Raw genomic sequence first — 12,796 nt, 5'->3', positions numbered from 1 at the left:
AAATTACTGCAGCTGTGTCTCCTCCACCAACTCGAGGTTGCCAGATAGGCTGCAGGATCAGCAGGAACGTGTGTAGCTGCAGCTGTGGTAACTAGAGGCCACCCGGAATGCGTAACACTACTGACTTTGTGATTGGTAGATAGGTGGAGGGCGGAGCTCAGGCCAAAACACAACATGTCAACATCAACATCAGTTGAGGGCTGCAACAACAACTTTTAAATGACAATATCCTGGCCGGACTACTGTTGTCAGTGATATAAATATTTGAAATTAACATGATTTCTTAATGTCTAGTGACATATCAGGGCCATTTTATGATTAATTGATATACATTTCTTACATACAGTTCCTTTAATGTTAGTATTTTACACAAATATGTCATAATTTAGAAATAAAAGGTATTTTTTGAATGGCGTGTCTGCTGTGAGACTTCAGTGTGAACGCCCACTGCTGTGATTGGCTAACATCTTTGCATATGAAATAGCCAAGTATAACACATGGAACGCTCTCGACAACTTTCATTAACAATGTAATGCATGTTTGCTGGATAGAAGTATTAATGAACAAAAACTATATACTGACCCCAAACTTCACATGAGAATGATCATTTTTTGAAAAGTCATGAATATTCCCAACATGGTGTCAATTCCACCACATCCCAAATGTGTTTTTAAATTACTCATTTCATAGCTAAAATTTAATGTATCCTATGTAAAAATACTTTTTTTTTTCTTTTTTTTTGACACGCAAGTCATTTTTAATGTGATTTCTGATAGAAAGGTGTCAGAATACACAGTGCATTGCAGTTTGTTGTGTATGGGGCAGCATAAAATGTATAACACACACTGTCCAACCCAACAGATGAGGAACCCTGCCCTAAAGTACTCTTCTGAAAGTTATCTCCCTCAAAGTGACAGAGGGCTCTCTGGTCTTTACCTCTCGTCATGACTCAGGGCCGCCTTGAAGTTTCATTCCTTCTGAGCTGACACAGCAACTGTCCTAGCCTTCTATTATACAAGTCTCACAGTGCTTAATGATATAAAAAGAGCAGACCCTGTCAGTTTCATCCATAACCTTGTGAAGGACGCTTCAAGGCTAGTCTGAAAATGGGTAGAAAAAGACTAACAATCTAACGCTTTCTTAATGAAAGGTAGGGAGATTTCATTGCATGAGCGCATTTCCTCCTTCTTCTAGACTAACAGGAGGGAGGAAGAGCTTATGCTAATAGCCATGTAGAGACCAAAATGAGAGAAAGCAAACCAAGACAGTTAAGCTTGTTACATTTCCCAAAATAATTAAACAGGCCTTTGATTAAAAAAAAAATCCTCCTCGAAATGAACACGGTGGTCTAATGTTTGAATTTATTTGCAACTGTAATTCCAAATAAATTAACTGGGTCAGTAAAAAAAAAAAAAAAAAAGCAGTTGTTTTTTGTTTTTTTGCTGAAAATGGCATTTATTTATTTTTTACAGTCATTTAGATTAGGGATGGGCAACTTCAGTCCTGGACATTTCTTTAAACTTGCACTTTTATGTCCCAGAGGATGATATTTCTTATTAAAACTAACAGGTTTCAGCTTTTTTAAATGTGTGTTATTATAGAACCATTATTAACTTCTGCAGGAATTTGAGCTACAGTAGCTCGTCTGTTTGATCCAATCACACAGGCCAGCCTTCGCTCCACACGTGCATCAATGAGCCTTGGCCACCCCACAACAGCGGCCGGTAGGTGCTCTGACCCAGTCGTCTAGCCATCACATTATTTGGCCCTTGTCAAACTCATTTAAATCATTACTTTTGCCCATTTTTCCTGCTTCTAACACATAAACTTTAAGGGGACAAAATGTTCACTTGCTGCCTAATATATCCCACCCACTAACAGGTATAATAATTTAAATAATACATTTTATTTTAATAATAAATTATTAAAACATACATGTATGAAAAATAATAATTCTTATATTTAATGAGAGTATAATAATTTATAATTAAATAAATGAAAAAGAATACTTTAATAATGATAATTTAAATAATTTTGCATTATATGTTTGTTTGTTTGTTTTTAAGGACCTTTTTGTTTAATTTGGTCATGATTTTGGGTCTCTACTTGATGTCCCATGTAAAATAGGAGGCAAGAACCCAATAAAAACACTACATAAGGAAATATTCATTCATAGGTCAGGTCATTAAAATGTATGTGCAAAATGACTCCATAACTCTATTATAGACTCTATTATCATAGCTATCAAAATCCAGTGTTTGGAATTTTGCGTACGGGAGTTTTTGTGGTAGATGTCTATAAAAAAAAAAAAAAAAATTGTGTACTGTGCTAATTGAGATTTCTTACAGCTCTTACAGGTTGTTGGCCTTGTCTGTTTCGTTGCTTCTATTACTCTCCCCCTTTTTGTAAGTCGCTTTGGATAAAAGCGTCTGCTAAATGATTAAATGTAAATGTAAATGTATAACTAACACACTCTATTTAACTTTTATACCTTATGCTAGCCATATTTTATGATATACGATATTTGCATTTCAGCATTACCTCTTATTTTAAATCTGCTGAATTCATAATGCATGTGTGTTATATTCTGGACCGCCTGTGGGTGATGAGTCCTTACCTGCGCCAGTCCAGGCTCCAAAGTGACTTTATGAATATCAATATAAATGACTGTCGTCAGAGCTCCCCCTGGCTGGCTATTTATTATTATTCACCGTGATTCGTACCTCACAGCGAGACTTAAAAGAGACTCATCTATCATAATGCCTGCAACTCGTCGAGGAAAGGAAAGGGACACTGACAAATTGCTCCATTATGGAGTTTCTGTGTATAAACCCTAAATTGCTGAACTGCTCAAATAAGTTAACCATATTTTTAGAGAAGCGATTGTTGAATCGCTTAGGTTACCAAGAGGTTGCCAAGAGGTTGGATGATTTTTTCCATGTCTGGAGACAGTGGATCTTTGTGTTCTTGTCCTCTCATATCTCAGACTTTCTCCTCTACGTCCAGTCGTATCTTTGAAAGTCCCAGGAAAGCAGTAGGCGAACGGCTTGACTCTGGTGGTGTAATTGCTGATGTTATCATGACATGATAAGGGACTGACCATGGTGCCGCCCATGCCTGATACACTCGCCGGCCAGCAGTCGTCAGAGAGACAGATTACCTGCACACTGAAGTGCTGAACTCACAATCGCAGACTTCCTCCAGCAGTGTTTACGCGGCACTAACGTCCCCCGTTGGTGTTCCAGACGCACCTGCCGAGACGCCTCGCGTCAAACCGACCTGCAGAGCTATTTGCGGAAACGGCTAATGTTTGTAAAATGTGCAAGATATACATTTTCGCTCCTACGTCAGGGTGCAGGTGGCCATTTTTCATTTTGACGTGATAGGATTCTACTTTGAATAAAAAAGCTGTCTGTGATTCATGTATCGTGGGACAGGATGTTGGGTGCCTCTAACTCACAGGCACATTTCTGTGTTGTATGAGTATGACGGTTTTAAATTCTAATTTACGATCACAAACAAGTCCATCTAACACATCTGACAAGGTTAGCGTTGATGAACTGTGACGGATGTAAGTTGCAGGTTCAGCTGGCTGGCAGGACCTCCTACCTGTTCGCTTTTCCTTTTAAATTTGAGCTACAGTGTCTATGAAGGAAGAAAGAGCAGGCTGACTTATGCAGCTGAAGAGGAAAAAGAACAGGAAATTATTACATCAATTATTTAAAAATAGAAGTATCGGTGCATATTTATTTGAAAAAGTCATTTTTCCACAGGGTACAGATATTGAGAAGAAATTGGATGATTTCATTGTAAAAGATGTCTGGTCTTGGGTGTATATTTAACAACACATATTATATAGAATGTATTATTAAATGTATACATATAAATATATCATGCATAGTTATTATTGTAGTTGTGTCATGTGAATGTTCAGTTTAGCTAATTTTCTGTCTTGTCTGCATCAGTTAATTAGTTCATCTTTGCCCAGCTGTGCCTGCTTAGTGTCCTCATTTTCGGTGTATTTATTCTCCGTGTTCTGTTCAGTCCTCGTCGGTTATTGTTTGTGTGAACTGATCTTCTTCAGTGTTTTACTTGATTAAAGACATTGTAATTTTCACCGGTTCCTTTTTCATGTGCCTTTATCAACCACCCACCGTGACAAGTTGACTGAAATTAAAACAAAAAAAAAGCATTTTCGTTACTTGAAATATAATAAACAATAACTGAAATAAAATATTTAAAAAATCTTTATTGAATCTATAAAAGCCTTTTGCCTAGTTGCCAGTGCAACATTTTCCTTTAGTAACTTGATGTATTAAAAAATAAAACTGAAATAAAAATTAAGCGAAACTATATAGACCAAATAGTACAATTATTTAAATTGTTTTAAAACAACACTGATATACACCGATCAGGCATAACATTACTGACAGGTGACGTGAATAACACTGAATATCTCTTCATCACAGCGCCTGTTAGTGGGTGGGATATATTAGGCAGCAAGTGAACATTTTGTCCTCAAAGTTGATGTGTTAAAAGCAGAAAAAATGGGCACATAGAAGGATTTGAGCGAGTTTGACAAGGCCAAATTGTGATAGCTGGACGACTGGGTCAGAACATCTCCAAAACTGCAGCTCTTGTGGGATGCTTCTGGTCTGCAGTGGTCAGTATCTATCAAAAGTGGTCCAAGGAAGGAACAGTAGTGAAGCGATGACAGGGTCATGCGCGGCCAAGGCTCATTGATGCACGTGGGGAGCGCAGGCTAGCCCATGTCGTCCGATCAAACAGGCGAGCTACTGTAGCTCAAATTGCTCAAGAAGTTAATGGTGGTTCTGAAAAAAAGGTGTCAGAATACACAGTGCATCAAAGTTTGTTGCATATTAGGCTGCATAGCTGCAGACCAGTCAGGGTGTCCATGCTGACCCCTGTCCACAGCCGAAAGCAGTGTGATGCTTTGGGCAATGTTCTGCTGGGAAACCTTGGGTTCTGTCAGCCATGTGGATGTTACTTTGACATGTGCCACCTGCCTAAGCATTGTTGCAGACCATGTACACCTTCTCATGGAAGCGGCATGCCCTGGTGGCTGTGGCCTCTTTCACCAGGATAATGCGTCCTCCCAAACATGGTTCAGGAATGGTTTGGGGAGCACAACAACGAGTTTGAGGTGTTGACTTGGCCTCCAAAATTCTCCAAATCTCAACGCTGACAGTTTAACATAGTAATTTAATAATTAATATTGTGTTTTCATTTATTATATTAATTTATTTCGTGTCATAATGGAAACATTAATGCAATTAATCAAACCTCCTGACCAGTTCATATATTAAGTTATGAGGCGTTTTTCAACCATCAAAACAATTCACGCTTGAAATACCACGTAAATGCAAAACATTTGCAAACTTACCTCATTAAAGATTCATTAATTTTAGGTTAATTAATCTTTGATTAATTATGTGGTGTATAATGTAATTAATTAAACTAAAATATCAAATTCCAGTCTTAATAAAGAATCCAGTCTTGTTTTTCTTTTCTTCTTTTTTTGCCTCTGTGGATATTTCATAATACTTCCACAGCAATATACAACACAGCTTCTGTGAATGACAGCACTTCTTACCTTTGACCGACTAGACATAGAATATGTTCATGCTTATTTAAAGAATAACTGCTCTGACAGGCCTGCAAGTCATTTATAATTATGCCTCTTTTTAGGGAGCAAGAGTGCAGAACTCAGCCAAGAACCTGGGAGTGAGAGACCGCACTCCATCGACAGTGCCAAGGTAACCAGAGCGGCCCTCACACCACTTTATACACACACACACACACACACACACACACACACACACACACACACACACACACACACACACACACACACACACACACATTCATTATTTCAGCCCTCTCACATTCACACTGTGGTTTTCGCTAACCTTTCCCAAAATGTGCATGAAATAATTTTAGACCTAAATGCCATGGTTCAAAGATTTACACATTTCAGAAAAATGTTTAGGCCTCCAGTATTATTAAAGCACTATATTGATATGCCTCAAACATTCTGATGAGGGGTTTACTGTAAACCCCTAAAACCCAGGACACACCAAACCGATATCAAAGAACTAGCGCCAACAAAAGCAACACTTGCAACAACCACCTTGATAAAAACATTGACAACACAGAACAAAGGACTGAATGAGGACAGAACAAACAGGAACTGAGAACAAAGTATATTAAATCAAAACAGAATATAAACTCGCTACATCGCCGGCTGCATCTTGGCCAAAAAGCTACGCTTGAACACACCAAGAGGACTACTAGCATGTGCGTACTGCGCCTGCGTATAAGTAAATATGTCTATATCAGCAGGTATCAAGTCTATTTTCATCTTTTAAAAAGTGAAACCGAAATTAGGACTGCAAATAAACGAACCGTACAAAGCAGCGCTTGCTTACCATTTTGAATATCAATCATGCTGCTCACTTTCTTCATTCCACTTGGCTCGTTATATGAATATATTTGCGTATTTAAATGATCAGGTAAGATGACGTAAAATGATAACAGCCTGTTGTCTTTACCTAGCCTGATAAGCCAGACCCACATCAAGATGTTTGGTCTGGAAACTCACCATAGACAGGGCTCAATCTGAAGGGTGGGATAAACGGTTGTCTTTCAAACTCCCTCTGCACGCAATTGGACAGCGCTACAACCAACCAGAGCAATGAAGGTGAAGCAGAGCTTGTTGATAGATTAAAAATTTGCCGTATCCGGTCGGCTAAACTCCGAACACATCTTCCCTTCTTAAGAATGACTTCAGTGCCGTTCTTTGTTCTTTTCTCAGAGAAAAGCTTAACTCCAAGTCTTCCAGAGTAGCGGTCAAAGCTGATTCGAAAGACCGCCGGTCACCAGTTTCTGTGTTTACTAGAAGCACGCAAGCGCAACTCGGTCGTCATACTCTATACCGAGCCCCGCCCACCGACTCTATACACCATGTGATTGGCATTTACAGCTCAGACGTGAATTGAGAGTTGCTAGACGACACTCGCGGCAGATTAGATTTGCTGCCGCAAGGGTCCGTCTAGATTTCTAGGCTAGTCTTTACCGTCTTTTTCATTACTTTAGCTTTAATTCGCTAAGCTGAACAGCCAATCAGAGCCCTCTCACGAGTCACAACGCTGATTCAACTTGCTGACAGGGACTAGCGCAGAGCCGACCGATGCTCTAAAACAGCATAACCATGCCTGACAGCCGACAATAGCTTGGTTTGTCCTGGCCTTTAAGTGTTTGGAACGAACGTGGTTGAGGAAATGACAGAATTTTCATTTTTTTTGGTAAACTAACCCTTTAAAGCTCTTTAATGTGCAAACCTTTTTATGTAATTACAGCTTTAGGTGGACTGCTTTTTTAGGTCTACTTTTAATATGTAAGTTTAAGGTTAAACGTAAGGTTTGAAAATCTCCTTGACTTCATGGCTGAATGTTCATCATTGTAGAATTTGCATACTGAATTGTGGAACAGCCTAAAACCTTCACTGGAAACCTGCAATTGCTACCTTAAAGAGCTGTTTTTTGTTTTACTTGATTTAACCCATTCAAATTTTTGGTATAAATGAATGCATTTATACGAAAGAGGCCAAGCAAAAAAATAAAACCATCTTGAGACTTAAGTCCTTATAATGCGCGATTAAACTTAAATTTAGAGGAAAAAAGTCGAAATACAATGTAGAGAATAAAATCATTACATTTCTAGAATAAAGCCGTTCCGTTTCGAGAACAAAGTCGAAATAAAATGTAGAGAATAAAGTCATTACATTTTGAGGAAAAAAGCCATTGGGTTTCGAGAAAAATATGGTTATTTTCAGCATTTTATTTGAGTTTTTTCTTGAAACACAAGGACTTTATTCTTGAAATGAAAAGTCTAATCTCACATTATAATGACTTTAATCTTCATATGTTTTTTTTTTTTTGAATTATTATTATTGATTGGCCCTAATCCTCTTTAATAGTACATTTAGGCTGATTCAGTATTAAATTATATTTTAGACTTTAAATTAAATTTAAGGGTACCTTTTTTCACTGCATATCCCCAACCTACAGCTATACTGTATAACACTTTTATGTGCTGCCTTGCGAGGGCTCATATTTCTTTTGGAAAATGCTTATCTAGTAATAAGATGCCCATAGTTTTACTTGAGACAGAAACTCAGGAACAGCTGTTTGGCATTTATTCTCCAAATAAACCCCCTGCCGTACAGCCGAATGAAACAAAAGACACAGCATTCTTGCAAATGTGAGCATTATGTTGTTTTCAGCCATATACAATGAAATTGAACAGAAACCTGCGGGGTGTTAAATTCACAACACACATTCTTCAACATAAAGTGCATGTCCTCTATTAGAACAGCCAGACATTAATGCAGGTGTGTGTGTTTCTATCCTGATGGGGACTTCAACCTAACCTGAAACAAGCTTATAAATCATACAGAATGAGTTCTTTTGAAAATGTAAAAATGGCAAAACAAAAGAAAAAAGTTTTGTGTGAACTTGGTGTGTGTATGTGTGTGTGTGTGTGTGTGTGTGTGTGTGTGTGTGTGTGTGTGTGTGTGTGTGTGTGTGTGTGTGTGTGTGTGTGTGTGTGTGTGTGTGTGTGTGTGTGTGTGTGTGTGTGTGTGTGTGTGTGTACAGGCCCTCAGGAGGGAAGTGGATTAATAAACCCCTAATAATGTTTTTGTTTTGTTTTTAAATGTAAAAATGCCGAAGGTTTTCTGTGATGGGTATGTTTAGGGTTAGAGGATAGAATATACACCTTGTTTCACACAGTCAAGACTTAAGCTAGCCCCAGACTAAGATGCTTGTTTGAGCTGTTTTAACTGAAATCCACTTACACTGATGTATCTCAAAATATGTCAGTGCCATTGTTTTGTCTCAAGATGCACACCAGTAATGTTGTTAGAATTACATTACATTACTAACACTAATTGTTCTAAGGCCTAATGGCTTTAGCCCTGTCTGTGAAACCAGGCCTATGTCAATGGGATGTCCCCATAAAACATGAAAGCACAACATGTGCCACAATACCTTTTAAAGGTTTGGGGTCAGTAAGATTTTGCATTCTTATGCTCATTAATTCTGCACTGATTTGACTACAAATACAGTAAAAATTTAATTTTGTGAATTACAATTAAAATAACTTTTGTTTTGTTTTTATATTCCCTTTCATGCAGTGTGTAGAGCTCTTTGGGGATGTAATTTTTTGCCAAGTTTAAAACTAAAACTAAAAAAGTCAAAAGTGCACGATAAATAAAGTTATTGTCTCCCCAAAAAAAGGAACTGACCGTGAATCGCCTAAATGAGTCATTTGTAATTTGAATCCTACTGCGTTACGGTTTGTCACTAGAAAAGACCCCGCCTATGCTCTACGTTGTCCGTCGCGAACAACTTGACCTGCCCTCAAACACGTCATTTTACTGACGACTGCTTCTCAAATCTCGGAGTTCAATGCAGGATTTCAATGCTTGAATTTGAGAGATGGGTCCGTACTCAGATTATTTGGACCAGCTTTCTCCTTAGAATCTTACAACTAGGGCTGCAACGATTCATCGATTAACTCGAGTTAATCGAATCAAAAAAATCCTCGAGGCAAAATCATCTGCCTCGACGCTTCGCTTAGTCCATTTAACTACACACAGATATTGCAGAAAGACATTTTTTGTGTAAGGACTCGGAGTATGAGCGGATTGCGGTTATATCCGCGGTTCAGGTGCATAAACATCCCAAACATTGCAGGTGGATGAGAGAAATTGTTAATATGTTGATTTTAATAAAGACGCGGAACTCTCATATCACGCTAAAACGCAATGAATGCGTGTCGGTCTTTAACTTTCGTTTTCAGCTCATGTCGAGATCAAAGACCGCAATGCGAGAGAGAGAGAGAGCGGGTGGGCATCAGCACTGGTAATATCATTTAATATCGCTGTTTTTAAATGAAGACAACTGTGTGTTGAGCTTCAGGATGCGACGCTGAACATTTAAGTTTCATTTGCGGCAGTACAAGCGTCAGCTGAGGAGATACGAGCAACTCAAAACACATGAACTCGATGGAGTTTGCAGCTTTTCACATGGATCACCGTCATTGTGATGTGTGTGAAATCTTTAATGAGACTTTATATATCCTACTTGATAGTATCTTCTAAATGCACCATTAGATGTTCTCAATACTAGGCGCAACAAATATCAGAACAATATACACACGCGCGCGTGTGTGTGTGTGTGTGTGTTTGATGAGCAGCGCTCGTGCTTTCAGAGCTCAGAGCTGCGTGCTTTCATTGATTTGTGTAATTTAAATATCACACTTTAATCATATTTATAGCTACTAACTTAAAACAAGCTGTGTTACAATGATAAATGATTAGCTCAAAAGATCAGCATGTGTGATGTACTTTAACTGAATTAAACATATCTCGCGTTTGATCACGTTCTAGCGGTTATTCCTCCGTGTGATGTATAGGTTGTCGACCCTGGTTTATGTAAATGTAATTTTGCCAAAATATTTTTTTTGTTTTGTTTAGCAACCTACTTCAGTGTAGCTAATATGTGACGATAGCATCGCGCTTAACACGGTAGGATTTGAAGTTGTGACTATCGGGTGCTGGTGAATGGTTTGCTTCTAACAGCTGATTCGGTGACGATAGAGCTGATCCGCGCATCTCTTCTTCCAAGTTAACCTGTCCAATACATTTTGCTTCAGTAAAGGAGTAAATAAGACAGTAAATGCTTATGTCATGCCTGAGCTGAAGCTGATACATGAAAGTTAAGTTGCACAACATAAATACAATGTTTAGTTATTTATATTATTTATAGAATATTTATAGAATATTAGAATATTTATATTATATAGAATTTACAGAATATTTATATTATTTATATTGGCATTATTGTTATTTATATTACTACTATTTAGATTTATTGGTTGTAGGTTTAGTTTTAGATTGAACTATGTTTACCTTTTTAAAGTAATTTGAAATAGATTTTTATTTAATATAATATGGCAATTGTATGCATTAAAATTGTTTAGTTTCACAGTTATTAATGTATGCAATTTCAGCAATAAAACTTAATTTTTCTAAAAAGAAGACAAATTAGATGTTAATTTTAACATACTTAGTGTCTCTTATTGCTCTTTAATAAAGAAAAAGTAATTATTATCCGATTAATCGATTAATCGATCGATTAAGTGGTAGATTAATCGATTACAAAAAGAATCGATAGCTGCAGCCCTACTTACAACCTTTAAGAATAATTATTGCTGTATATTTTAAAATATATTTTCTAACAGGTGTTCAAAATACAGTTTTGTGTTTTATATTGTGTGAGTTTCCGGCTAACTCACGCTCTTCATGTCTTATTTAAGTACTTCTGCTAAGCAGCTGTGGGCCACTATTTAAAACTATCCCTGCGTCCCAATTCGCATACTAGCCATACTAAATAGTATTCGAAAATAGAATTAGTATGTCCCAAATCATAGTATGTTGAAAAGAGTATTCCAAAGATACCCGGATGGTTTACTATTTCTGGTCCGAATTTGAAGTATGAATTGATGGGCACTCCAACGGCTGATATTGCCCACAACCCACTGCGAGGTGGACGGGGATTTGATTAGAACTACAAACGTGGGTAAAAAGTGTTAAAAAACTACAAACATGGCGGAGGTGCGAGTCCGGCGATTAAGTAAAGGGGTTTGAGTGACCAACTATCAATTTTTAACCTGACAAAAATATATTTATTCAGTGTCCACATTATATTTCACCTGCAGCAGCATTGTGAATTTTTGTAATGACACGTTTAGCCATTAACTTTTAAATGCATCATTATATTTAAACTGCAAATGAGGAGAAACTACATGAGGAGAGTCTCTGCATTAAAGACACACACATGGCAAAACAACGTGCGGCTACATTTCTCTCCCATACGGTTAGAGATGAAACTGAATGTGGAGGATTTGAACTGTGACGAATCTGGCGATGATTGACAGGGCAGTTAAACGGTGACGGGATGCATGTAACTAAGTGACAGAGTCCGTTAAAGATGGCGAAGTAGTATGTCCCGAAGCTTGCATACTTTTCTGCTACACACTCAAAAGTATATACTTTTTCTTCACAAAAAGAGTACATACTTTTAGGACGTAGTATAAGTAGGCGAATTGGGACGCAGCATGCGTCTATTAATGCAGATTGTCTGTCGTTCTTACTACTTTGCAAAATTTGTAAACTTTAATGTTGCATTAGGCATTCATGATAGTGCTCAGCTAATGTATGCGCTGTTATTGATATGGTTCCCACATGTGCACCGCAATAAATTAGAAATATACACATGGGTTTGTTGATGGACGTACAATTGTTAATGCTGATGGTGAGGAATTACAGATGCAATCTGATAATGTACCTCAAAATAAAAGTGTTTTTGACCTTTTGTATTGCATGTAAACTTATTGTAGGAGACATCCAAAACTAAATTAGGGAGCTTTAAAATAGCATAATAGTGGCACTTTAAAATCTCATTTATTCGTGTTGTGGCACCGTTTTCAGCATCATTACTTCAGTCTTGGGTCTAAAATCCACCTCCACACGGCAATGTTCTAATTGGCTGTGATTATGTCACATTGCAGTTTCTCGTACATTGTGGACAGACTGTCACGTTGTGCCTGGTTAAGACATGATGTAATGATATATTTGTTATTTATTTTATTATAATTTGTTTAAAAAAAGCAATTTGCTGGTGTAAATGGTGTAAAACAGTCAGCACAT

At 37.6% G+C, this 12,796-nt stretch overlaps 1 protein-coding gene across 1 annotated transcript in view; it reads left to right on the top strand.

Annotated features, from left to right (window-relative positions):
* Positions 1–12,796, top strand: part of prex2 (phosphatidylinositol-3,4,5-trisphosphate-dependent Rac exchange factor 2) — a 207,234-nt gene that overhangs the window by 191,396 nt on the left and 3,042 nt on the right. The window contains exon 39 of the mRNA XM_067434938.1: positions 5,710–5,777. Coding sequence (XP_067291039.1) covers positions 5,710–5,777 — 68 coding nt within the window. The remainder of the gene's footprint in view (positions 1–5,709; positions 5,778–12,796) is intronic.

Source organism: Pseudorasbora parva, chromosome 24 (genome assembly GCF_024679245.1).
Source record: "Pseudorasbora parva isolate DD20220531a chromosome 24, ASM2467924v1, whole genome shotgun sequence".
Taxonomy (NCBI): Eukaryota; Metazoa; Chordata; class Actinopteri; order Cypriniformes; family Gobionidae; genus Pseudorasbora; species Pseudorasbora parva.
The sequence above is the reverse complement of the archived record's forward strand: the minus strand, read 5'-3'. Positions and strand labels throughout refer to the sequence as shown.